Genomic DNA, 26,036 nt, shown 5'->3' with positions numbered 1-26,036 from the left:
ATGCCAGGAAAAACAAATAGGTTTTGTTACAACAGTGATGTGCATCACCCATAGGGATAGTTTGTTCCTTCGCGATTTTTAAACTGGGCACAGATTTTGAAGTGGAAGGACCAACAAAGATTGCCATTCTAGTCATTTTTAGTATTTTCAGATGGTTGTTATGTTGAGTTCCTAACGGTTCTATCCTAGGTAGCACAGACTTCCCACGGATAAGCAAAAAGTAACCATAAGTTATTCATAAGGAGGCAAACAAAAGCTTCACTGACAAACAAACAAAAACGAATAGAAGAGCAAATACACTCTAATTGAAGACCATTTCTCGAAGTTTCCATCCTCCACAGTATGCTTTTGAAATGACGTTTCAAGCAACATCTATATTTTGATTGAAACCATGGACTCCGGTGCGAGTTTTCGCAATAACTGCAATTTGGTGATAAGCTATGCAACAGATTACTTAAATGAGGTCAGTTCTTTTTCTTCCGAAGCATTCTCAGGCTAGCAACGCTCGAAATAAATGAATCGTCTTGTTTTTATCCAAAAGCCAGATGAAGAGATTCTAATAAATTTTTATACATTGATAACTGTAAATATGACAGAAATAAATATAATGATTCAAGTTACTCGGGAGGTAATAAGTTACTTATTCTCTTCGTTTGATCCTCATTTAATCCGCTCTTGACCCAATGAATGAATAAAACGGATGAAATTTATTTTTCCAGGTTTTTTTTTCTTTTACGGCTTTAGCTATTTGCATAATCAGTCCTTTTTAAATGAGGATGTAATACTTCCATCTTGTATAATTCTGTGTGTTAAGGATATGCGATTACATCGAATGACCTCAGCTAAAAGATTTAAAAAAGGAACTAGTGTAGATCGTGAAACAATTCCAAGTTGCTTCCGTAGACTGTTCAATAATCACTTCACGTATAGCATTCCTTCTTGGTTGCGGTATATCCCGAGACTAGTCAGCGGATGTCCGGGACAATGATAACCGTACAAAGCTCGTCCCTCGTAACCTGGTAGTTATAAATGATAAACCTTTATTAGCACCAAACATTGGCAAGTGTTATAATGCTAATAATAATGATAATAACAGCATTACACTTTCTATCACTGGGGTGAATCCAATTTACACTAATCAACTTTCATCTAGACCCTAAAATACAAACAAATTGGAAATAAAAACACCATGCATAGATTCCCAGAAGTCTACCACACCTCCTACAAATCGAAAATCACGCCTTAGCTGAGCAGATATTCTTCCCCTCAGTCGAACACTTTGTCATCATATTATCTACTCACGCACCGTATTCCTGGAGTCTAGACGACAACCATTGATAGCCACACTCCCCATCGTCGTGTACATCGAACACTAGAATAAGTCAAAAAAGTGAAAAAGGAAAGACATAATTTTCAACACCTATGTCAAGCCAGAAATTTCTCCATATGAAAAGCGATTGAATAACATACCATTCCCGAAAAGGGGTAAAGGGGACCCTCTTATCGCCTCGCGCTTTGCAGAGAAATTGGGTCGGCGTTTCAAGCCTCAACCTTTCTTTTGATCATCTTTAATCATGTTTGATTTCGCTATTGGTACTATTTCAGGGACGGTTTGGAACACAGGATGACGGAATCACTGGCAAAATGGCAGCAAAATTAAACAACCTGAGACCGAGGACAGCCCACATCTTTGTTTTGGAAAGTTTACAGCAGAATAATCGTGCCATTCGAAGAAAATAAAAAAAAAACAGCAGTTGTATAAGCTTAGCACCGTAAAAATAATGATTTGCTTGTTGAAGGGAATGAAAAAGAAACGATTATATGGGAAAGTAAACAGCATAATCCATATAAGCAAGTAGTCTTTTCCTAATACCTCAGAGTCCAAACTTGCCATCGAATTGAATCAACCTCTCCACCTTTTGCAATGGCTTTGTTGTTGTTGTTTAATTCTTTTTCAATTACATTTTTTTGTTTTTTTTTTTGTTTATTTTTGGATCAGGGGATAGTTATGCTTATCACCATCACCATAATTACTATTATTATCATTGTTTTAGTTGTTATTATCATGATTATTATTACATATGCATGTGCAAAAACAAACTTACCCTTTGCGATTTTACTTACCGCTATGACATCTGTGTGCAATGTGATATCCCACGTCAATACTTGTGCAGTGGTTCGTCTCCCAAGTATATGGGTAAGAATGAGAAACAATAATTCGCGGACAACTACAAAAGAATGATTGATAATAGTTAAATGTTGATTAGAATTCCCATAGGTCATAAGAGTAAACACGAAGGGACTGAAAATCAAAGAGGCTAAAGAGGCGGAAAGCAAGCGAACTACACAAAAGTAATCAAACTTTATGCTATTTACAAACTAAAATATAAATATTGTATAAATCGGAGAAAAAGGGTAAGGATTACTTGAACCTACTTTCCCCAGCTGCAGGTTGAGTTGAATTTTTCCGGTCCACTGGGTATCTTGGTCAAAAATAGAACAAAAAGACAGTTACAACAATGACTGAATGAAAAAAAAAGCAATATGTATCGAGAGAGTGACAAGAGAGAACAATTTTATCGTGTTCAAAACATTCCATATTATATTCGTACCTGGAAATAAGTCGTAAAAATTCCATTATTCCTCAATATGTCCACTCTAAACGTTCCTGGAAAAATATGGATATTATGAAAAGAGGTATGTATAGTTTCAATCTCAAATTAAATGTGGTCCTAATTGAAGGTATACTTCACTTTGCGCGTGTCCGTTAATGTAAAAATGTAAAGTTTTAGAACTGAAAAGAATGGAACAAGGGCTGCATGTGAGATTGCAACTGGTGTGCTTATCCCGCTTTGACGCCTCTTGCAGACTTATTCTAACTCGGTAACAAAGTGAAATGTAACTGTTTTGAGAGGGGTAGGGGCTAATGCCTGTGGCGCTGCGCTGTTGGGGATATAACAAGATAATCTGGTGTTATGAAATTAGTCAATAATGCAAATTGGCCAGTGTAAAGAGTTTCTGAAGGAGACGTGGTCAGAGCTAATAGAGGAATTGTGGGTTGTCGGTGTGGTTTATAGAATCTCTATTCTCGTGTTTTTCATGTTAAATGTCCCATGTAACAATCAGTAGTGTGGCTCCATATTTCTGTACATAAACCACAAGCTGACCACAATCTGTAGCTGTTTTACACTATTAAAAGAACAGTAAAATGAGAAAAATTACGAAATCGTGTTCGTAAATTTGTATAAGCTTCGGTTTTTAATCCTTTATTTTTTTGGTCTGATTTTTTTTCTTCATAGTCACTCATATCATTTTTTGGTTTCCATACAGTTTTGCATTAGTTTTCGACAAGGAAAAATAAGGTCTAATTATTTTTCCTTCTTCTCTAACATCCCCTTCTAGCATTCCTATAGAAAAATAGCATTTAAGGAAATTTAATATCATGGGAATCTTCAAAACTTTGGCATGAAGTGAGTCACTACCTTTACCTTCTGTCTTTGTCATTTTATGTAAATCCTCGTCGCCCAGTTTCCGGCTTGTGATATTCTTGTCCGAAAAAGGCACACACAATATGGAGTTGAGACAGTTGTTAGCAGTTCTCTGAAGATGATCGTTATTCTTAGAACTGATACTCACAACTAAGGTCCAGCCTCCACCTGAAGATCAAACATTTTTAGCATTAAAAGATGTACCGACTCGATTGCTTGTGATCGAATATTTTCTCCTATTTCGGAAAGTGAATCTCTTGGAATTTTTTAGCCACTTTCTTATATTAATTACACGCTTCCTTTACCTACCATAATTTTCCATATCGCAATACACTTGTGCGTCTCTGTCTCCGATTTTTATCCAAAAATATCCACTGTTTACCTGAGGCCATTCCTGGTGTATTTCTCCGCAGGACTTGAAGCCAATTTTCTATTGGAAGGAAAGAGTTAAAAAAAGAAAAACAAACTATAATAATATGCCTATTTGTATCACGTTTAATTTATAGGCTCCACCGGCCGCCGTGATATCATGACTACCTCCACGAAAAGTAATGACCACATCACTATGTTAGACAATCAAATATTCTAGCTGAGCTATCATCGCAATTTTTAAAACGCACTCGTTTCTCTGACGAAAAAAAACTTAACGGATAATTAAGCACATTGTTGTTTCTAAGAACCAGTTACGACTGTTTATATTCAAATGATGCCAACTGCGAGAAACCTATGGTTATGTTCAGCGCGACTGGTTTAAAAATTTAGTTGAAAGCCACTGGAATCTGCTTATGTCTTCTTTCTCAAGAGCAAAGAAATGTAAACAACCTCTTTGCCATACACTGTCATATGACCGTCCTCTAATATTGTTTCAAATGATTTTGCAGAGCTCGTAAAAGGTTATACTGAAGCAACTGGTCACCCTGGTCGCTCTTTAAAAACTCAGAATAAAAGTTTTTTTCTGTTAATCTCGTTATGGCCGTTTGATAACTCCTGGCGAGCCACATACTAATTGGACCCCTGTCAGATTTGATAAAATGTCACAATTCCTACTTGAACATTTCTGTGTCCATTAGGAGTGTCCATGTACACAGATCCTGCCCTCGGTCCATAATCCTCAGGATGAGTATATTGGTCTGAGTCATTTAACTCACATGACTTGTCCCCCAGGCGAAAGTTCAAACTTCTACAGCGGATGTAAATAGAGCAAATCGTAACACACTCGGAGAAACTGGAAGAAACGGTTGTCAATACTTCATGACGAGAGAGGTAATGGCCGTACACTGAGTATATAGACGGATGGCATTGCTTCAAAGTTTGGCAAAACGTTGCCAAACTTATTATGAGGATCAAATCAAGATAAAGCAGCAGCTCGCTGGACATCACAGGTACCTTCTGAAATCAAATGTTTTGTTCAAAACTTTAAAATCTACTGCCAAAATTTAAGTAATACACAAACTTTATCTAATAATTCGCGTGTTCTACTGTTTTCCTTGTGAGTCTTTCGGTAAGAGTTTAGCGATACGACATAGACGAATTAAGTTAACGAAGGAAATTTCTTTACCTTCAACTTTACTTGATCAATTGGCGATAGCAGATAGTTATCTCAATAAGTTATCTTAAAAACAGAATTAACCTTGAGTAATTCTTTGCTTAACACGCTTTTTACTTCACGACCGTTTTGTGAAGAAAATCTTCCAAATGTTGATAATGTTTGTGATAAGGGAAAGGAGCCCCATACTTTTGATTTTGACCACGCAAGATCTGCTCGTAGGTTAAGGTCGTATGTTCAGCACATAGTACTATTTGATACTCCCGAATATCTTCTAAAACCAATCTTAAAGCATATTTTTAAATCACCAGTTTAAAATCCAGCATTAAAGAGGAGATAAAGCATCACAAAAAACGAACTCACGTCGGAGATGATGAATCGAGAGTGGTGTGAGCTCTCAACACAATGCAAGCAACTTCCTTTGGAAAATAATCAGAGCACGAGAAATAATTCCAGTAGTTCAGATTTCTAACAAACAAACGAAAAAATTAACATAAATAACCTTAAAAACCTGGTGAGAGAAGAAACAAAGCATTTATTTGACAGGTGAAAATTCCCTGCTGTACTGCAAGAACCCAAAGCGATAATTCAATATCGTGACCCCTCTGGTGCAAACAAAGATAGTTGGTGATCATCTTTTTTTTCCTAGTGATTCTGGCTGTAGCAGTTGTTACAAACCATTAAAAAAATTTTTCTAGTAAGAAATGATTCTTCAACGCCCGATAAGTCATCGTGGGAGCATTTACGTAGTCACTTTGACTCATTATTATTGTTACAAGCTCTTCTTATTTTCATGTTTTAACATTGACCATCAGCAGGTGCATTTATTTGGTCATTTTCTTTTCAATCAATTAGTTAAAGTTCCTATGACACTAATTTTTTTCTTTTGTATTTTTGTTTGATAGCTGTACTTAGACTGTATTAAGCGCCTAGCGAGTTCACCTTAACTATTTTTTTGTGCACTGAAAGTACGATTTGGCGGCCAAAAAGAGTACCCATTAAGCGCGCGGCAAAAACGATCATGTTACATCGTTTACTACTTTGAAAGGATGTAGCTGTATGGCCAAATTGACGCGTTTCGATCGTCGGCCTTATGCTCCGTACCGGCTGTTACAAACACATGCCACTAGACAAATTAGGGGAAGATTACAAAAGAATTCAGCTTAAAACAATGCTGATTAAGAAGCCTGTTCCCACACCGTAAACGATTGTTCAACATTATTTTCGGCTGACATGTCGCGAGCGAAGAATGGTCGGAGCTCCTTATTGTTCAGGTTTATTTCACGCACCTGACGGATGTACTTATACTCCTTGGCTTTCCACATGACTACATTTGCGCTTTTCTTATCGTATGATAATCCTACTAATTGTAGTTTCCATCGTTTTTTGTTACCAAAAATGCATAATTTGTGAAAAAGTTCAAGCCCTTCCTAAACTGACCGAAATCTTGTTGTGTGAGTGCGAAACCTCTGGCGAATACTGGGATAAACACAAGCTCGAAGGGCCCGTATATTCTTCTAACCTAACTTTCCGAAAATACATCCCACGAGCTATCAATTCCCCCCTGCCCTCAAGAATCTTAAAAGTAGCAACAATAGCAATGTCAATGTGATAACAGTACTACAACGAGGTAATTAAAAGAAGCAAAAAAATTTATTGAATTAGATGGTAGCGAATCCAAGCGCTGTGTGAAAGTCGATGCATACAAAATATTAATTTACAATCATTATACTGATGTCAGTTATTTGCCATTGAGCGAAATGGGTCATATGACAATGCTGTACTTAAGCTAAAGAAATTTTCCTTATTAAAATCTCTATTTGAGTTTAACTTGAATCAGATAAACTTGCACGTTTTCCATTTGACCGGCTCAACGACGACGGCTCCTCAGCCTTTGCAATCTTTGAGAAAGGAGCAACTTGTAGTGAAACTGCCCGACGACTGCTCGGCACAAAATCATCGTGCTTCGTGATAAAGCCGATTCTTTCGTCAAAATTTAGCTGACGGCATGCTAAAGGAATCATTCTACAGCAACGAAACTCTAGAGCACAGACTAAAGGGAACCTTCACTGCACTTAGTGCGTAGGGATAAAATGTGATTTCAACAAAAACGACCTCAGCTACCCATTCCTAACATAGATTTCGACAAGACGCAAGAAACCGTTTTAGTCAGTCTTCGTCGAAATCTTCGTTTGATGCACGCGGTTCTGTCGGGCTGAACCGTACTCGCGACTTCCATTTCTTCTTTACCTCTTGAGTACGATGTATCGAAACTCTCGGTGGAGCTTGTTACTAGCAGGTATACATCGTTATCGGACATCATTTCAAAAGTATTTCAACGCTGACTGATGCAAAATTACAAGAGATGTGATAGATTTGCAAGTGTCAACTAAGAGTTTTCACAATTTTCTACGTCATCATCCACTAATTCGTTACAAGTCCACGGGACACTTTTAAGGCAAAATAAGGGCACTTTAGGGTCCGAATAAAAAAAGTTTTAAGTTTTTTGAAAATTTTCTTATATCGGAATTGGTTTGTACATATGATAAGCCAAATATTTACGCCAAAAAAAACAAAAAACAAAAAAATTGTGTCATAGACACTCTAAAGGAATTCAGGAACTAGGGGCTAGAACCAGAAAGAACGATACTTGTTACCTATGACGAGTAAATGTGTGAATGATCGTGACCCTTAGAGTTTTAAAAAAAAGCTTCCGCGTGATTCAAAGCAACGCGATAATCAGATGATAGCAGGCGTCTAAACACGAAAAAAAGTGCGTGAATCCGGGTGATATGATTGTGCGGTATAATTATATTGATGCTTTTAAGGGGAAATTGAATTTCGTAAAGTAAAATTTTGGTCTGACCTCAGGATGGATGAGACGCATATGTATCAGTCAATTGTTTGTGATTAATGACATCTCCAGAGTTTTGCCAAAGGAATTTTGGAGAACAAGATAGAAATGTGATGAAGACAACCTTCACAAGAAGACTTACCGCCTTCTAGCTGACGTACCCCTGCTTTCTGACATGCTTCTTTATTTTTGTTTTTTTTAGGAGGGGGAGGGGCGGGCTGGTATATATTCATTTTTGATGACCCCGGCAAGTTAAACATAAATAACATACGATGTCTATATTTTCACCTACAGATTGATTTTCAATACCATTTATCAGGCTTTTATAACTACATCAAAACGAAGATATAGGCAGTCTGCATCCTTGCAAGAGGCTAGCCCTTGAACAAGACTAATAGAAAAATACAATATCATTAGTTCAGGTCTTAAAAAGTTAGGGGCTTTGAAATGTGATGAGTTTCGTAAATAAAAGTTAACATTCCTCTAAAGAGACACAAAAAGTGTTTCCCAAATTATTTAAATCAGCAAATAGACGTCATAATACATTGGTCTGTAAATGCTCCTACGTCGCTAACTCAGTCTGCTGAGGCTAGTGACAAGACACATATTTAACTTCGGTCATATGCATGATTTCTGGATTTTAAAGTGTACTCCCATTTCTTAGATAAGAAAAAGCAGTGAATTACATTTATCCCAGTCTTCAGCAGACAAATGGTGACTTTTAGACATTACAATCCCACAGCAAAAGTCCAAGCTACTACTTATCAGTCATGGTATGGCTAAATCTGACTAAAAAGAAAGCTTGAGAATAAATGATTGATACGAAGCGATATTGTTTTCTCAAAAGCGTGCAATGATTATTGTGTGAAAATCAACTCCACGTATTTTCAAAGCTTGCCTTAATAGATCATCGGTGACATAGGCAATTTCATGCATTCTTTTACAACCTCAGGGCGACTCTTAAACAGCTCTGCAATTTTTTCCATCAAACAGCGCGTGCTACTTCCTATTTCCTTTATCAAAGTGCACACGATGGCTCCTACCGCTACCTCTTTAACCATAGTGCACACAATGTTTGCTATTTCTCTGATCAAAGTACACATAATGTTTGCGTTGACGTCTACCACGTGGCGTCCAAGACCTGCTCCAACGTCCGCCATGTAGCACATAGTATCCGTCATCATGATAGCCATAGTGTCTAACGACGTGTGCACCAAACTTGGCCAGGCAGCTATCAAAGAATCTTAAATATTTCAAGTGCTTTTATCCTCCTCGCCGTCTGTTAGCGCGGACTTTGTCTTTTTTTGTCTGCTGCTTTTTTTCTGCAAAATCAAAAACAATTTACCATGTTTTATGATTTTCTAAAATAATACAGTTCGTTTTCCCCACAAAAACCTATTGGGGACTCTCACTATAGTTTCCATGAGTCAGTCAAAAGCGCTTTTGTAACCAAACGTATTCAAAACTTGATAAAGGAGGTAAGTTTCTAAAGAAATTGTAGTGCTGCGTCGGTGGGAAAGCGACAAATTTAGTATTATAAACTGTGTTGATAACGAAAATTAGCCACCGTAAAGAGTTTCAAATTAAAGCTTAAAGTTTTGTCCGTTAGCCCTTCGTTAGAGCGAAAGACGAAGGGCTAACTAACGATCGAAACGTCAGCTTTGTATTCAAAACTGGTCTACCTTGATTTAAGCTGTTGTTCCTTTGACCTCGCTTTGCTTGTTAGTATGACTCATCAATTTTTACTTCCTCTGATTTTTCGCTAAGAAATAGAGGAACTAAAAACTGCCTGGATCAATGCTCTAATTTGAACATGTATGCCTTAACCACTTTGACTCGACTTGGAAACCACACTGGAGACAAAGAAACCAAAGACTTTAGTGAAACCAGCTATTTCTTTTTTTGGGAGGGTTAGTTAGATCCTAGTCATGTTTCAGTGTTTAAATACTATTTTTTTTTCCAATTACCGAAAATCCTTTAATCTTTCTGTTGCGTCATAACATTATAATACAGAGGCATACTCTGTACACGTGAATCAAGCGACCCCACCGAACGACCTTCACTGACCTTCTTCAGATACAAATGTTTTGGAACATCATGATAAAGAAAAAGGTATTGCGATAAGGAAATTTCATATTTTTTTGTTCCTACTGTAATCATTTCCGAAAATTTTACATAACTGTTCATGACGCAGGAATATTTCTTCATCGAACGAAAGAGGAGGATACACTGGCCAAAGATCAAGAGTGTTCATGAAGCCCCGCGGTGAAACACGAGATGTTGCAGCTTGGCGTTACGAGTGTACTTTGTTATGAAACATACTGAAGAGATTTAAAAAGCAAATGATCCCGCCCTCGGATATTTACGGACTAAGCTCATTCTCCACATTTTTTTATAAAATAGAGCTGTCAAGTTCAAATGAATCAAATTGTTTAACTCACCAGAAAAGTTACATTAAGCAGTGTTAGTTTTTCGAAACAAACGAAAATCGACCCAAAGATTGGCACTCGTGCTACTCAGTTTGTTAGGCAACAATTCGACTTACTACACCGTGTGCCGACAAATATTTTACCCTCCTAGACAAAATACAGAAGCAATTAAAAATAGAACTGAAACACAAACCTTTGTACCACGACCTTGTTTATAACCAGAACTCCTTTTTTGCTTCAATCTTCAGAAATGATCCTCGAAAGGAAATGCTCCCAAGCAGCTTTGGAAATTCGAAGACAGACTGTTTTGGCGTCTTGCAAATCGGCGCAGGATGTGATCTTGCGCCTGACGTTTTCGTGGTTTTAGTGGGAAAAAGGCAACACGTGTTTTGTTGCTAACAGGATGAGTGACAGTTGCTCGTGGAAACTGTCACCATTATGATGGGTAAATCCAGTCAGGGTCAGACAAGGTACAAATTGCTACAGCTGATTAGATTGCATGATAAAGAAAATAAAAAGGAAAGGCTACACCGCATGCCTTAGACTACAATAGCGCCATCATTTGGAACAAATGCAGTTAAGGCTTTTTACCTTATTCTTACTTCTTTTTTTTTCCTAACCTTCTTTTGTACTTTAATAAACAATGATGACCTCCTCCCCTCCGCGTGCGTTACATTACATGTATTATGTAACTTACACTTCGCTGCGGGTGACTCCGGATCAAGTGCTGTTTTGAATGGGTAGAAAAAGACAACTTAAAATTTCTTACTCTTTGATTGCTATTGAATCGTCTAGCTTTTTCGTTGGTCAAAATTTATTGATGCAGTATTAATCAGGTTCTGTAACGCAGCAGCGATGGTGTCACTATTTGCGAACGTGACTCTTCGTCTTGTTTACCATCGATTCTATTCTTTTTTTCGATCAGACTATGCCTAGTCGCACCTTGGCTGGCGGGATATTGCCCAGGTGATGAAGAATTATCCACCGACACTCGAGCTCATTACACGAAACGGAAAAAGAACGTGCATAAGAGCGGTTTTGTGTCACATAGACGCAATTTATCAAATTTAGTACAGACTGTGAGGAGAACCTAAGTATCAACGCTACGGCATGAACGTTTATTAACCCAAGAGAAGGAATCAGACCTTTGGCAGAATGGACGTAGCGAGCCGACGAGAAGTCTGTAGAGGTCTGGCTATGATTTATAGCAGAGGGGAGCAGAAGGGTATTTTGCTGCGCATGCGCCAGTAAATTTTGTTCGACGCGTTCGGCGCCATTGTGAGACTTTCAGCGCGCTTCTACGGGTTTTCAACTGGGTGATCGACACTTTTTTATAATACGTTTTGGAGAGGGATGAAAGAAAATGACAAGTATACCAATATATCTAACTCTGTGGGTACTCGTGGTTTTTGCTGGCCCCCCTGATGACGATATTTTAATGATTAAAGTGCGAACAAAACACGGGAAAGGCCAGAAAACGTGAAGTTTGAGATTTGATTTACTGAAGATCAAGATGTGCAAATGAGATAGCAAACCTTTGAGGTTAGTCTTAAGATGTTGATGTTTTATTTGTAAAAATCACAAACTTGTATGTGAAGATGCTCGTGAGATATTTGATCCGATGAAAGAAGTTAATTTAGAACGTGATCTTAATTTACTTCAACTTTGAAATAAAATTGCATTAAGTTCGAGGTGGCCCCCAAGCTTCAAATCACTTCAGATAACATAATCTTTTCTTTCTCTTTGTAGTCACACTGAACACAAGGCTTTAAAAAATGTTCCAGCTTCAGGATTGAGTTGCTCTTACTACAGCCTTCGGCGAATTCGTTTTTGGGAGGTTGAGGTGGATTTTCCAAGTCATGGCTCACAACTGTCTTTGGCCCTTTTGCTCTCCAAGTCTGTTGAACATGGTAGGTAGGCATGTGTCTTGGCACCGGTTATAGTTTGGTTTTCATCAACTCCGGCTTAAGCTTATTTTTTCCTGAGTTTTAAGAGGGAATTTTTTCAATTGCCCTTTTGGGCTTCAGGTACTAAATGGAGGAAAAACTTCGATAGAACTTATTTATCTCACTCGCCCCCAAAGCCCTCACCACTGTCAGTTAATTGTTTATTTATTTGGCTTTCGGTCAGACTAGTCCAATTACCCCCCAAAAAATGCGTGGACTCTTCCTCACGAGCTTAAACAGGTGACGCTTTCTTCATGTTCATGTGTTTTACGATACGAATGACGTCGGCGTTATTCTGTCATGCTTATTTCTGAAGAATGCTTCTGCCTTGCAAAATTAATTTTAAGTCAAAGTTTAAGACGAAGCTTACAAACTAACTTAATCCAACTTGCTGTGTTACAACAAATGGCCAAGTACTCAATTATAATAATCCTGCTTGTTCTGTTTCTAATGTCTAATTGAACCGTTTTCAAAATTTATTTCAGCTTTAAAACTGCTATGTTTGAACCGAGTAATCCATTCTTCCAGTCTCACATAACCATCCTTTCTAGATATTTGACAAAGTGGCTGATATTTCCAGAGGAACTGGTCACAATAATGCCCCCCTGGAGACCATGTGTGTGACCTTAAAAAAGACAGATACTTGTTTGATTAAAATAAAGTACCATTGACTTGTCTGGTGGCACAATCAATACAGCTGCAAATGATGGATGCACATGATGGTGTTGCATGAAGTGGTCTTCAAGGTCTCTCACAGTAAAGAAACCCAGGTCTGAAGTGATTTCAAGTTTTTTCAAATGTTTATCATTTTTTCCATGCTAAAGGACTTGTGTGACTTCCAAATTTGGTTGCTGAACTGGCAGGTTGAAAGAGTCATATGACTGATTTCCTTTTATCATGACATTAGTATACATAGGTATAGTAATGTTGAGGTCTTGTAACTGCGTGGGAATTTGAAGGGTTCCTTCCAGAAAATCAAGTGCAGCATGTACTGCAATTAGAGTGCAGGCATTACTACCACTAGGTCTTCCAGCAATGGAGCACTGGCAAATGTATAAGGGCAGTAGCCTCTTAGTTAGGTCAAGATGTTTGTGCAGTAATGACATTTATGCAAAGAGTGGTCTGAGAATCTGGTGTTGGTAATGAAGCTGACTGGTTGTTGCAAGTACTCTGATTACTCTCATGCTGGTTTGCTGTGTGACATGAACAAGGGCAATTTGAGCAACTAATGTCATCACTGACTGTGCATGTACCATTTTCACAGAAATAACATTTGACCTGTGCATTGTTAAGCCTCTTTTACTTTTTTTGTAGAAACTCCTTACACAGTGGACATGAAGTCGATCCATTGAGGCAAATATCATGGAATGAGTGAAAACAACCATGCAGAGGGTTCGATTCTCATCATGGCTGTAAATGTTACAGAGAGGTAAATCACATTTTTTGTTTGATCCAGTTTGATATAACAGTGATACCTTAAAGGTAAAACAGTCATCTTATTTTTGTTGGGGGACATTGTTGGCAGTGTGACATGAGTTGGAACACTTGAGTTGCAGTTGTTATTTGAGGAGAATAGACTCTGTCCTGGACTCTGAGAGATTTTTATAAACATGGAGGACTGTGCTTGAGCACATCTCACTTTTAGTAACCAAAGTTGGTTGTGTGAGAAAGAAAACTGCTTAGGTGTGGTGAAAAATGACCTGTAGTGTGATTGTTTACCCTTTGACTGGAAAATGGACTTTGCTTTCTTACTAAGTTCATCAGCAGAATCAGAACCTTTTTTCTGTGAATGGAGTATGCTATGAGTGTTTTCCACAGGATATTCATTAAAAATGGCAATGTAATTCCTTAGTAGATTATACACTTGTGGAGCATGTTTTTCCCCATTGAGAGCACATGTTGATCCAAACAAGTGGTGCTTTGTTATAGTGCTGGTGTTGGAGGCAAGTGAACATGATTCAAATCCTGATCTATGCTTTAAAATACTCAGAGAAATTGTAAAGTTTGAAAGAAATGCCGTATATTGACAACACCAAAGGTATATAGCTGTTTAGTAAAGCAAATAGGGTCTCATGCTCTGCATCTTTGAACCGGGAGAACTTTGCCATCATAGTGCTGCGTACAAGTGTTCAACCACCACACACAACCTCAAGAATCAGACTAATCTGATTGGGGTTATCTGCCAATTTGCTTCTTGGGTAAATTGTTTCTTGTACTGTTTTGAAAAATGGATGATAGGAATGAACAATATGTTCTCTGCTGTTTAAGGAAATGTGAAGTGGCCCAATAGTTGGTACTAATGACAGAATGGATGGCTGTGATGTTGTTTGTGGCAAGCTGTTGTTCAAGAGATTGTCAGTAGTACCAGATGTCATTGGAAAAGAATATGAGGAATGATCAGTGAAAATATTGTCCTGTTACAGAGGAGCATCTGAAAATCCTGGATGAGAGTTGACAAAGTTGTTAAGTGATTTGTACATGATTTGTCCACAATAAGATTGGCATGGCCAATCCCCTGGCTGAAAAAAAAAAATTTCTTTAAATAGGCAGCCAAGCCAGTGTGCATTGCCACATCATATGCAGTATCAAAGTCCCCCTTTGACTTCAGTCACAGTTCTACAAAATTTAATAGGTGCAAATCATCTATTTTGTGCATTGTTTGCACATTGTCACTGTCACAGTATTGATGAATGTTGATTCTATGTCTCTCAAATTCAGGATTAAAAAATGCCTTTGTGAGCCAGTTGGGCATCACAGAAGCATAACTCTCACTGATGTTGTGCATGGATGATGCAGCAGTAATTAGTTGTATGCACAATACAATATCTATACCATTCTGGTCATGTGTACAAAGGGTCTGCATTACAGGTACAGCTGGAATGTCTTTGAAAGCTTTAACAACTATGGTACACATTGTCTTTGCCTCTGACAATTTTTTTCTCTTGTGGCCTTATTTTTGTGTGAATGGCTGTGAAATAATCAATGATTAGCATTATTAGCCATTTGTGATTTGTAAATGAATGAAATGACCCTTTTTTTGTTTAGATGTATGCGGTCTGTTGAATGCCGAGAACCAGTGACTGAGTCCAGAATAGTGTTGAATAACTTTGTTGCACCTGCTGATATGTAAAATTCTCTAAAACTGTCTGGATCATACAAAGTTTCTGCCTTGATAACTACTATGTCACGATAAATCTTTTTCTTGACCAATGCTATTCCCTCTGTCATGTCACATCCTACATGGAGTAGGAAATAAAATTTGCATTCAAGTGAAATCTCAATTTCATATTGTTGCAAGTCATAATAATTAGGGGCTCATCAGGTAAAAGCCTCATGGTAGTTCTCAAAAACAAGCTTCATTACTACTTCTGCCACAATGTATGATATCATAGCGAGGTTAACAAAACTCTTTTCATTAATTTGATTAAGTCATCTAGTTTTGTTCAGTCTTGTTCCTGGGGGATACAAGCTATGGAAACAAGTTTGACTTTCATTCTCAATGATACTATCAGTTGTACAAGTTCGTTTTTATTGCCTGTAAAAGAGTCTCATCAGACCACCAGGTTGTTACAGAATGCTTGTTATTTAAAAAGGTTGAAGAGTAAAGTTGCTAGGTACATATCTGTCTTTGATACACATCAATAAAGTTTTTATTTGGAATTGATTGATTCATTGGGGGTTGGTGGTGGAATTGGCCAGCAATCTTTATTCAGTAATTTACATTTCAACAGGAAGCCCAAATGTTTGACTGGTTTTAATATGCATATTGTAATCCTTTCAGACATTCCATTCAGAAGCTGAGGATGCCTTTGCACCTATTCCTCCTCAGATGGTGCAATTCCTATGTTTTGGTTCAGGGGTAGTTTTGTCCAAATAAAGTGTTCAATTTTAGATGAAATTTGTCAAAGATGCATTCCTTTTTTCCGAAGGAAATTTATAAGCTTCCAAATCTGAAATTTCCAAGACAAATGATTGAAAAAAGATTACTTACTCGCTGATAAAATCCGTAATGTTTCCTCCATTTCTAATAAACTCTCCCCGGATACAGCTACCATCTCTCTAGTACTACTGCTATCTGACTTTTCTTTACTCAACATTGATCTTTTGTGTTTGGGTGTTCGTCCTTGTTGGTTGCAATTCATGTGAACAAACTTTTGAACAAAAACAACTTTGGTTAAATTTTAATTTTTGCTTGTGTGGGTACTCCAAGTGTTCAATGATAACTTGAGACAGCACTAACATGCTGAAACGAATTTCAAGTTTGCCTGTGTTCTTCTACAGGACGTTATTTGTGAAGCATGTAGGAGGGCTCCACATTGATCGCCTTCCCTACCATCCTAAAACAACACGAATTATTTTTCATAACTTTTCGCCCTTTGAAAGTAACGCGGCTGGGGACTTTCTCCCGGATACCATGCAGCCATTTTTCGATTTTTTTCGCGCTTCCAGCCAAGTAACATTGAGAAAAAAAATCACAAGAATGACAATAAACACAAATAGACGAGCCATTGTATTTAGTGCTCCACTACTATCGTATCTATTCGAAAACTGGCGGGAAACAAATGCGAACGCGCGGCGCAGGCGCATGCCAGTGGTTGCTCTCAAAAAACAGAAATTCTACTGGCGCATGCGCAGCGAAATGCCCCTCTGCTCTGATTTATTAATTCCAGACTCCTTCTAGACCTCTCGCCGGCTTGTTGTACTCCAGGCCTTACTCAGGGGCCTGGATCTAGTAATAGCAAATGATGAACGAACCCTTCCTTAAAAAGTACGGTTAGAATGCAGAGCTTTACGTTTCACCATTGGGAAGCCCAAAGTATTTCCCTTACGAGGTTTCAATTACGCAGTTATAAGATTTTAACAGACCAGTCGTGCTGCAAATGCACTGTATCTCAGTGACTTATGCACTGAAACTCAGTGACTCATTCGGAACCAACACCAGCTCCAGTCACGTCAAGTTCTGAAATAGTATTAGCAGTTTAAAGAATTGGCCGTCGCGGAAGTTTCAATTTTCAATTTCCGAAGTTTCGGGTGAATCAGCACTAGTACTAAGTCCACAAACGACATTTCGCATAAAAATGCAGTGGCCATGAGGCGTTATGATCCATCCACTTGGGGTGTATGGACAAGCCTGTATCTGGAGGGGCAAGCAAATGTATTAACATCTTTTTATTAAATAGCTAGCCCGTGGGCAAGATAAAGTGGAACCCGAGTACTGATTGGGTACCTGAGCGAGCAGGACGGGCCCATCTTTGCCCGCTTTGATTTCATGCAAGAAAAATAGACTGCATGAAGCGGACGTATTTTCTTGACAATGTCAGCGATAGAGTTGCAAAAAGCAGCAGAAGACAGTCAAAGGAAAGAAAACATAAACGACTTTAGGGGCTGCTCGTGTGTTTACCGTGCTACAACTCAGTTGGCTTTCTTTCCCGACTCACAATAAACAGGTCTGCTCATTCTTAATTCTTATAAAGTGTCATTATCAGAGAAAACCGGGTAGGAGCAAAAGTTCGAGGTCGGCGTTTGACCTGCACCTTTTTACCATAGAAAAGGTGCCTGAAAAGATTATCAACGGTGGTATTTTCAGAGGTTGGTGGGTTTTTTATTTCAAGATAAAATCTTTCCTTTAATCAGGGCCCTCCACGGGCATAAAATAGCTTGATTTTCGGCCAACTTTTGTTGAACCTATATGAAAGAACGTTAAGAGAGAAAAACTTGCCATAGGTTTTTTCACACCTTCAACCCACAATGAACTGATTGAGGTCCAATAATCTTTCTTGTGCTGAACGCTATGTTTTTTTTCAATGTCGCACTTAATATTAGCACCAAATTGATAACGAATGTGAGCGAAATTTTTGCCTTTTTCGCAATGCTGTTTGTAAAACGTGCGTGGTTTACTTTTGAAGTAAATTATTGTGTCAATAGCGTGTTGAACCTTTATTAAAATACAGCACACTTAAAATTGGTATCTCTGAGTAAATCGCTAAGGCCGACGTCGAAAGTTAGTCGAAAATGTCGTTCAGCAAAAAAATTTCCCGCCAACGGGAAGTGGAAAAATTACGAGAAAATTTTCAGCAAAGGTAATCAGGTTTCGTTACTTGTGGAATAGTATTTACTTCTAAACATCGACATGAGTAAACGTTTAAACACTTGAAACATGAAAGACCCCTTATACAAAACTGATTTTTTTTCCCCGCTAAAAATAATTTATGTGGCACGCTGCAGTGATTCCCCGCAGATTTATTCTCCGCAGAGTTCGACCGTCACAAGGATAAGTAAAACCATTCAAAGCCAATAATAAGAGGGTGATCTGAAAAACTGTGTCATTTCAGTAAGGTAAAAATATAAATATATCAGACTAGCCATCTTGTTTACACTGTAGTGGTGCCAACTGTTATGAACTATTTTTAATTAGTGTTTTTTTCACTTGCTTTTGCCTCCTAATATATGTAACGCCCAAATGTAAGTCTTCAAGCTCTTTCAAACATAGAACTTTCACACTTAAAATTAACTATCGTTGAATTTTGTTTCTCTGTTCTTTTTTTCGAAGAAAATCAGTCAGTGTCGATTGTTAAAGCGTAACATAGATTTCATTACGGACTAGCCTGGCAGCAAAAGTGACGTTGTTAATAACAGCTGACACATCAAGAACTGCATGCAACTGCATGCAAACTAAATAAAACAAGACTTAAAATGTTTTCTACTGCCTGGTTGATATCACATTTTAACTCTAAAAATAAGAAAGTAAATTCTAAGTAAGGTACAACTCAATGTTCCTTCTGACTGTAAACAAAGTATTTACTGCTTAGGGCTATTTCGAAAGACACCATAGGTCTCCATTGCAGGCTGCGCCACAATCCGTAATATTTAAGCATATATTACAAAAAATTAAGAGAGTGATTCGTAGATTTAACGACAGCATTCGCGTTAATGCTAATTTTCCGCACGCGTTAACAGGTGCAACATTTAGCGTATGAATTTAAGGGTTCGATGAATGATTTTTTCTTGCTAGTGAACCAGAGACCTCTAATCGAAGACTTTCGCACATTTCTCTCAGCTCAGCTACTTTCAGTATCGGTATGTCGAGTTTCTTCGCCTTTGAAACTTCGCGCAAGTTCCTATTTCGAACAACAATGGGATGCTGAGGTGCAGTCACTTGAAGGTTTACTGCCATACGTAGTTTCTCCAGCGTAATTTCATTTTCTAGCGCTTCTAAATCCGAGTCCTCCGCCGTTAATTCCTGGTTCGTAGCATTTCACTCGTATCTTTTTCCATTTGTGTCTGTTGCTGGACTGCTGAAAGCCGTGAGAAAAACTCTTCATCTGCTGTGCTCATGTGTTCTCCATTCCTGTGGGGTAAACAGCAAATGCCAGCATCGTCCTTAGTGATTTTCACTTTTCGAGCGACCTGAACCGGATCTGCCTTTTGCCCAGTTCTACAGCATGTGTCAAACTTTTGAACCAAATATGCCTTTACGCGAGCCTCCATTCTCGACGGCTTCTTTATCGTTTTGAGTGCCCATCCCAGTAGCTATTGATCTTTTTTGCTCGAAGAGGGATGTGAAAAGTCTAGTTCTTCTCCGGAGTAAGTTCCAGCTTCATGAAAGCCGGCTACATTAACGCGAGTAAGCCTCTCGGTCCACTTTTTTCTGATGCTATCATACAGGGACTCCGACTCCAACTCTCTTACGTGTTTTCCTGAATCCATGTGTTGTTGAACCTCTTCGAGTTTTTTAAAACTGAGAACACATCTAGTTTCCGAGCACGGGAAAATTTCAGTGAGAGACCGAGTGTTTTCTGCAATAGTACCTCGTTCTTTCGTTCTGGCACCAAAAGGTTGAATTACCTTCAGTCCAGTGTCCCCTTGCCCTTCGATAATTACTTTGTCATACGGAATGAAACAACCTGGACCAACATTGTAAGCTCTCCAAGCACGAACTCCCCTTTCCTCAAATAAGAAGTTGTTCAGAAGCCTGATTCCAGGAATTTTGTTTTCCACGCCAACCGACTTAGTGGTATCAACCTGTACAATAGTTACTCTACAGCCTTTGAGGCCACCGTGGGATTCTAAAGCCTCTTTCATATTTTCTGCAGTTATCACGTCATGCTTCTAATTCACCCATCTCTTGATGTGAGCTTTCATGGAGGCAGTTTTCCTGTCGCAAATCTCTTTTCCGGCTTGGGGGTCGGAAAAGTCGTAGCGTAATGGTGTTACGCCAGATCTTGTCCCGATGTACGGAAGACTGAGGATCAAGGGCCCACTATGATAACAACCAGCATTGTCTGACCGCAAAAAAGCTTTGTTAATTGAAGGGTACTCAATCCTGATGGTGTTGAGTAGATGCTCAATGACTGACATAACTGCGAAGCTGTTTTGCTCGCAAGTGAGGAAGAGATGCACAAAGCATTCAACTTGACATTTACCCTCCTCTTGTGAGTGTGTTACGACAGCGCTAATATGCCAGCTCCTTCCCCGTTTGCCAAAGAACTCAGACATCTGCTCCCTGTGGTGCTGCAGCAGATATTTCATCGCCCAGTCCATGATAATAAGGCATATTTTTTCGTCAAGCTGAGTAAGAGCGTTCTGTTTTGCTTATTCCTGATTAACAGAACGAAGTAAATGTGCTTTCCAGGCTTGGGCTGCTGGAGAGCACTCCTTATGCTCGAAGTTTATTCTTGCTCTCGTTTCGTCACTGATGACTAAGTCATCGATCTTCTTTAGTATGTCGCAGAAATTCGAATCAAGGGAGTCACATCTATCACAGTGAATGTCCGGGTCGCTTAAGGCATGTAAGGTACAATGGTCGTTGTTGTGTTCGTTTCTACCCTCGTGCGTTTTACAGTCCGTCTTTAAATATCTTCTTGCTTCTTTCAAGCGTCGTCGCATTATTTCAGCCCAATGCTCCCCTAACCCGTTTTCCACTAAAGTGTCGACGATTGCGCGCAGGTTGTCAAATGCTTCAGTCCCTTCCGCTGTGATGTTATCAAGCCCATGAAGGGACCTCTGTATCGATGCTGAGCAAATGTCGAGCATTCTAAACAGAGAACGCGTGCTTGCTGGCTCAAACTGCTGCTCTCTGCAGTAACTTGTGTACTGTTTGATAATTCTAGAGGAAATCAAGGTCCGCACAACAGCCGGAATGATAATGCGTTCGTCAGAGTACAGCTTAAGAGTTTTTGTTCCAAATACAACATCTTGTTGCAGCTGTGGTTGTGAAATATAGCTTATGAAATGATCAACTTTTCCCTAATCAATTCTTTTTCGGAAGATTGTTTGTTCGGGAACAACTTGTCCTTTTCCTGCCTCAGTGGCATGCTGACGAGCCTAGTCAATTCTCCACTAAGTTAAACCAGGGATTAACATTTGCAATTCTCTGTGGCTAAAGTCATTTGCGAAAAGAGATAGGATCTGGCGTTTAGTTTGCCACGACTCCGCTTGATCATAAGTTTTGATCAAGACATCAATGAGCCCAGTGTTTGTGTCGAAATGCTTTCTTTTGGACGAGCTACTCTCGTCCCTCCCGATTATGTCTGAATCATTTTGGATACATTTCCAAAGGTCTTTTTCTTGCCCAGGACTAATGACTGACAGCGTAGTTGCAAAAGCTTCCCTGGCCTTACGAATATAGTTCTTTTGCTGGGTAGATGAAATATCGTCCCATGAGGCATTTAAAGTAGAAAGGATGGGACTAAAGCGTCCACTTGTCAGGTTTTCCGGGCATTGTTTAGTGCCTGTCGTCTCTCATTTTGGATTTCCTTCTTGTCGCACCAAATGCTTACTTCTTCCTCAGGAACACTGATTTGAGAGGCCTGCGACAAAGGAGTCTCGTCTGCGTCTTTGTCAAGTGGCTGAATATCTTCAATTATGGTAGCTTCACATGCCGTTAATTCTACCTCCTCGTTTTCTCCTGGAGTTGTCACAAAGCTTTGCCCTGAAGAAGACTGCACACCACAAATAACGATTACCAGCCAAGCACTGGTCCAATACTTGAATTCATTGACACGGATTGGCAATCTCCGTCTTTATTATACTGTGTTTATATGTAGTTACATTAAAAGCACTTCTCCTATTCTGAAGTTTCATTATTGATCAGTTCTTAGATCACAGCAAACTAGTTGATGACATCTAACTAGGCAGTGGATTAATGAATCTGGGACCAGCCTCTGCTGGGGGAAAAGCGAAATATCAGATCAGTAGGGGCGAAAATAAATCGGCGAATGAAGCGAGCCTAGCGGTAGTCTGGGAAGGGGAAAAGGTGGCGCTCTGTTTCTCTACGTTTTTTGCCTTTTTCCCATTGTGGAGCTAAGTCTCAGGCTATAACGTTATTTATTTTGCACATCTTAATTCTTGCGAACGAACTCATGTTTTTCACAAACTAGTCCTTACTACATAAACGCCACTTAAATAGGCTACCTCCGAGTTTTAAAAACTCTCACTTTCAAAATGAGGCCAAGTGCACAACCTTTCTCGTGAAAATGAGTTATTTACATAAGTATGAGCATGAAAAATAATTGCCATGTTAAAGGCTGACCACTGAACCTCGTTTTGATATAGAGGCCTTAGAGAACTCGGAAATGGTCTATTATTCCTCAGAAAATAAATAATGTAAACAATAGCATGAAATATGCAGCCATCATAGAAGAAAATATTTCAGTTGCTTCAGCTGTTGTTGATGGAGTCATCGTGAGCTTGAACCCCTCATGTCAAATTTTTGACGAGGATTTCTCGTCAAAACAAACGTCATACGAACATGGACTTGGCTATCCCCCTAGGGTTAGAATTTAGGGAGTCAGACCGGGCTTCGGAGACTTCTTGGGTTCAAATCCCTTCGTTCATGTGTTTTTATCATTGCAATTATCACGTTGTTTTCCTAATTTTAATTTCATCGACAGTTCCAATTATATAATGTAAACTTCTAGTAAACGCCAGTAATTAGTAAGTCAGTCCTCGCTTTCGTTCTTTACTGGACTTTATACTATGCTATTAAGCTGACCTGTTCCATGCCTTCATCCAAATGTACATTAAAATCACTTTTCTCGCGCTTTTTATAGTGTTCCAGCCTACGACTCGTGTAGATTGCTATCAAGAGTAATCAACCACAGGAAACAATCAGAATTGGAGCCTACTCATTTTCAAGTGCCACACCCGTACACCTCCCTCCCAGACACTTTAGTGGCAATGAACAATTCAAGAAGATCACAATTTTTTTTTTGCTATACCAACAGTATTTTTAGTTTTAATTTTTGTATTGACATAATGCATGTTTACTGAAAAGTTTGTGTGAAGAGTTTAACATATAACTGATAATACTCTCACCAGTCCAATTTTTGTAAGAGGCATAATTCGCAGAATTCACGTGGCACGTGCAATAAACCGCACGTATCAGACGTCCCATAACCTAAACAACGAGTACGCGAGAATTAACGAAATGTATAAAGAGAAGTCTTCACTCACCTGCCCCGATAGGAACAATCTCCTTGAACTCAACAAATATTTCTGCGGGTATTTTTGCATTAACACGCCTAGGGAGACTAAGTAGCTTTTTTAACCCCTGATGAGCCGGGTAAGAGCAAATTTAATTCTTACGGCTAGGCCAGTCGGTAGTTAAGTGTTTTCTATGTTTGGGGCGAATGATTAAAGCCTCTTTATCTTCCTCTCTTAATATACCAATACGTCCCGCCCGGTTTAGAATCAGTTCCGATTCGCTGACTTCTGCCTCTCCTCGACCACGCTTTCCACTAATTCCAAGACTTACGAGGTGCGAGGTCATATCTCGTTTGCACGCCAACAGTGGAAAAATAGCGGATCGTACTCCACTCTCAGAACACGAGGATTCTTCCGTTGAAAACGGACAATTCATGATTACAGATTTAAGCTGACCATTATCCAGTAAAGAAGACATTCCTTCCTCGGAAGGCTTACGTGACAAATTAAATCAATCTACATGCAGGTGAAAACACACTGATCTTATTACGGTATTATGTAAACGACAGTTTTTTCCGTAGACATCAGTAATGAAACACAATTCTACATCTTTTTTCTTATAATTTTACTAATTGCACTGTTCAGCAAAGATGGACGAAGTACTGAAGTAACGTCGAATAAATTCAAAGAGGTTCGACGTAGCGTGACACAGAAAATATTTCGCGGGAAAGTTGGACCAATTTTATATCATCAGTTGAAATCTGATTTTATTGAATTAAACGCATCTACTTTATCAAGATGAAAATCTAATAGCCACTACAACAAGTGAAAGAGATTAAACCTGATCACCTTCTGGAAGGCCTTGCTGAGGATGTGAGCTCAATGCTGATAGAAGTTGATAAAAAAAATTCGTTGCTGAAAATTTGGCGGGAAACTTTTTGCTTCACGTTATTTTGGTGGAACTTTCCAAGTCAGTAATTCCGAGTTGCTGAGAGATACCAATTTTAAGTTTGCTGTATTTCAGTGAAGGTTTAATCAGGCTGTCAAGAACAGTAACTTTCCTTAAAAATAAATCGCGCACTTTTGAGAAAACATAGTGTAAAAATGGCAGAAATCTAGGTCTGGTTAATCAACGACTTGGCGGTGATATTAAGTACGACATGAAAGACATGGAACTGGGACAAAAATTGAAAATTATATTTTAATCGGTTTATTTTAGGCTAAAGGTTCCAAAAAGAGAAGGGCTATTTTTTTCGCTTCATGCTAATTCTTATAGGTTCGACAAAAGTTGGCCGAAAATCAAGACATTTCATGCCCGTGGAAGGCCCTGATTTCAAGAAAATTTTTATCTTCAAACAAAAAAAAACTCCAACTTCTGAAAATACCACCGTTGATAATCTTTTCAGGTGTCTTTTACATGGTTAAAGGTGGAGGTCAAACGTCGACCTCGATCTTTTGCTCCTGCCCGGTTTTCTCTGACAATAACACTTAAAGCTAACTAAAGTATTTTTCCCGCATAATAAATCACTTATTGGTCAAAATGGTTGTATATTAGCGTCGCCCTTTTTTTATTTGATTTTTTATTGGCCTCGACTCCCTCTCAGCCCAGCCATATTGACCTCACGATTGGTCGATAATTATCCCATATAGAGCAATTTTGCTTTAAAAAAAAACCTTCAGTTTACTTTTTTTCTGTAAGCTAAGTCGAAACTAATTCCAGGGCATTTTTATCGCGATCTGTTCGCGCTAAGTTGCTCGAATATTGTAAGAAAGCAAAAATTTGAATAAATATGAAAATAAATTATAAATGAATTGTTCTTATCAAAAGGAAAAACAAAGACAACAAAATGAAAAGTATTGGTCTCCCATTTGTAAGGATAAGAATGAGAAATGATTATGCGCAGACACCTGTATTCGACAAAAACAAAGGTAAAGACAGAAAAAAAGAAACAAAGCAAAGCATAACGAAATACAATAGTCTCTATATCTGTACATACCCTATTCATCCGCATAAGTTAAGGCTAGTAAAAAGTATGTTCGCTTTGGAAAGCAAAATGACATACGTCACCCTGGTAGAATGGGGAACATGAAGAGATCACCTTGACCCTGAGCCATAGCTGCTGGCTGGTTTACGTCGTAGGACACCACGTTAACGTTAATTATACGATTTATTGACTGAGTGGAAGGGCCAGGCGGGAAGATATTTGGTTCGAGGCCATGACGTAAGAAAAGAGCATAGCCAGGTCCATGCTTCATGACCGAGTGTGAAATTTTCTCCCGTCCGTTCCGACCAAACTCAGTCAATGATATCGGTTTTTGCTTTGTCTTTGGGATAATGGGAGGGAGTGT

The 26,036-nt window shown here is 38.7% G+C and overlaps 1 protein-coding gene, 2 long non-coding RNA genes and 2 pseudogenes across 6 annotated transcripts; 1 reads left to right on the top strand and 4 right to left on the bottom strand.

Annotated features, from left to right (window-relative positions):
• Positions 1–763: 763 nt before the first annotated feature.
• LOC113681274 (uncharacterized) lies at positions 764–7,203 on the bottom strand. 3 transcript variants are annotated; one of them, XM_089200647.1, is made up of 9 exons: positions 5,398–5,500; positions 4,536–4,877; positions 3,798–3,918; positions 3,489–3,656; positions 2,613–2,668; positions 2,437–2,483; positions 2,125–2,228; positions 1,307–1,372; positions 764–1,016 (listed from the first exon to the last, which is right to left on the bottom strand). In XM_089200647.1, the coding sequence occupies exons 2-9, from the start codon at positions 4,863–4,865 to the stop codon at positions 916–918; spliced, it is 993 nt and encodes a 330-aa protein (XP_089056773.1). In that variant the 5' UTR covers positions 4,866–4,877; positions 5,398–5,500; the 3' UTR covers positions 764–915. The 3 variants fall into 3 exon arrangements, 2 of the variants coding, with proteins under 2 accessions (XP_089056773.1, XP_089056774.1); XR_016185040.1 differs by having other exon boundaries at positions 891–1,016; positions 1,219–1,372; XM_089200648.1 differs by lacking the exons at positions 4,536–4,877; positions 5,398–5,500 and adding an exon at positions 6,885–7,203.
• Positions 7,204–8,167: 964 nt separating this feature from the next.
• Positions 8,168–10,711, bottom strand: LOC113681275 (uncharacterized). The gene is made up of 2 exons (XR_003447172.2): positions 10,511–10,711; positions 8,168–9,210 (listed from the first exon to the last, which is right to left on the bottom strand). It is a non-coding gene; the product is annotated as an uncharacterized LOC113681275 (long non-coding RNA).
• Positions 10,712–11,241: 530 nt separating this feature from the next.
• LOC149048913 (uncharacterized) lies at positions 11,242–15,923 on the top strand. Of its 2 annotated transcripts, none has more exons than XR_016185041.1 (5): positions 11,242–11,859; positions 12,067–12,227; positions 12,749–13,033; positions 13,578–13,692; positions 15,309–15,923. It is a non-coding gene; the product is annotated as an uncharacterized LOC149048913 (long non-coding RNA). The 2 variants fall into 2 exon arrangements; XR_016185042.1 differs by having other exon boundaries at positions 11,571–11,859; positions 12,815–13,033.
• LOC149048914 (uncharacterized) lies at positions 13,698–15,268 on the bottom strand (annotated as a pseudogene).
• A 3,290-nt stretch (positions 15,924–19,213) lies between the features above and the next one.
• LOC149048912 (uncharacterized) lies at positions 19,214–21,626 on the bottom strand (annotated as a pseudogene).
• Positions 21,627–26,036: the final 4,410 nt, after the last annotated feature.

This window comes from Pocillopora damicornis, chromosome 3 (genome assembly GCF_964200805.1).
Source record: "Pocillopora damicornis chromosome 3, jaPocDami1.2, whole genome shotgun sequence".
Lineage (NCBI taxonomy): Eukaryota > Metazoa > Cnidaria > Anthozoa > Scleractinia > Pocilloporidae > Pocillopora > Pocillopora damicornis.
Note: the sequence above shows the minus strand (reverse complement) of the source record. Positions and strands in the feature narration are given on the sequence as shown.

Excerpts from the sequence above, each read along its gene's own strand:
- LOC113681274 (XM_089200647.1), bottom strand. The coding sequence starts at position 4,865 with ATGTCCAGCGAGCTGCTGCTTTATCTTGATTTGATCCTCATAATAAGT. Across the intron at positions 3,919-4,535 it reads ATGGACACAGAAATGTTCAA|AAAATTGGCTTCAAGTCCTG; the intron begins GTAGGAATTGTG and ends TCCTTCCAATAG. Across the intron at positions 3,657-3,797 it reads TTGCGATATGGAAAATTATG|GTGGAGGCTGGACCTTAGTT; the intron begins GTAGGTAAAGGA and ends TTTGATCTTCAG.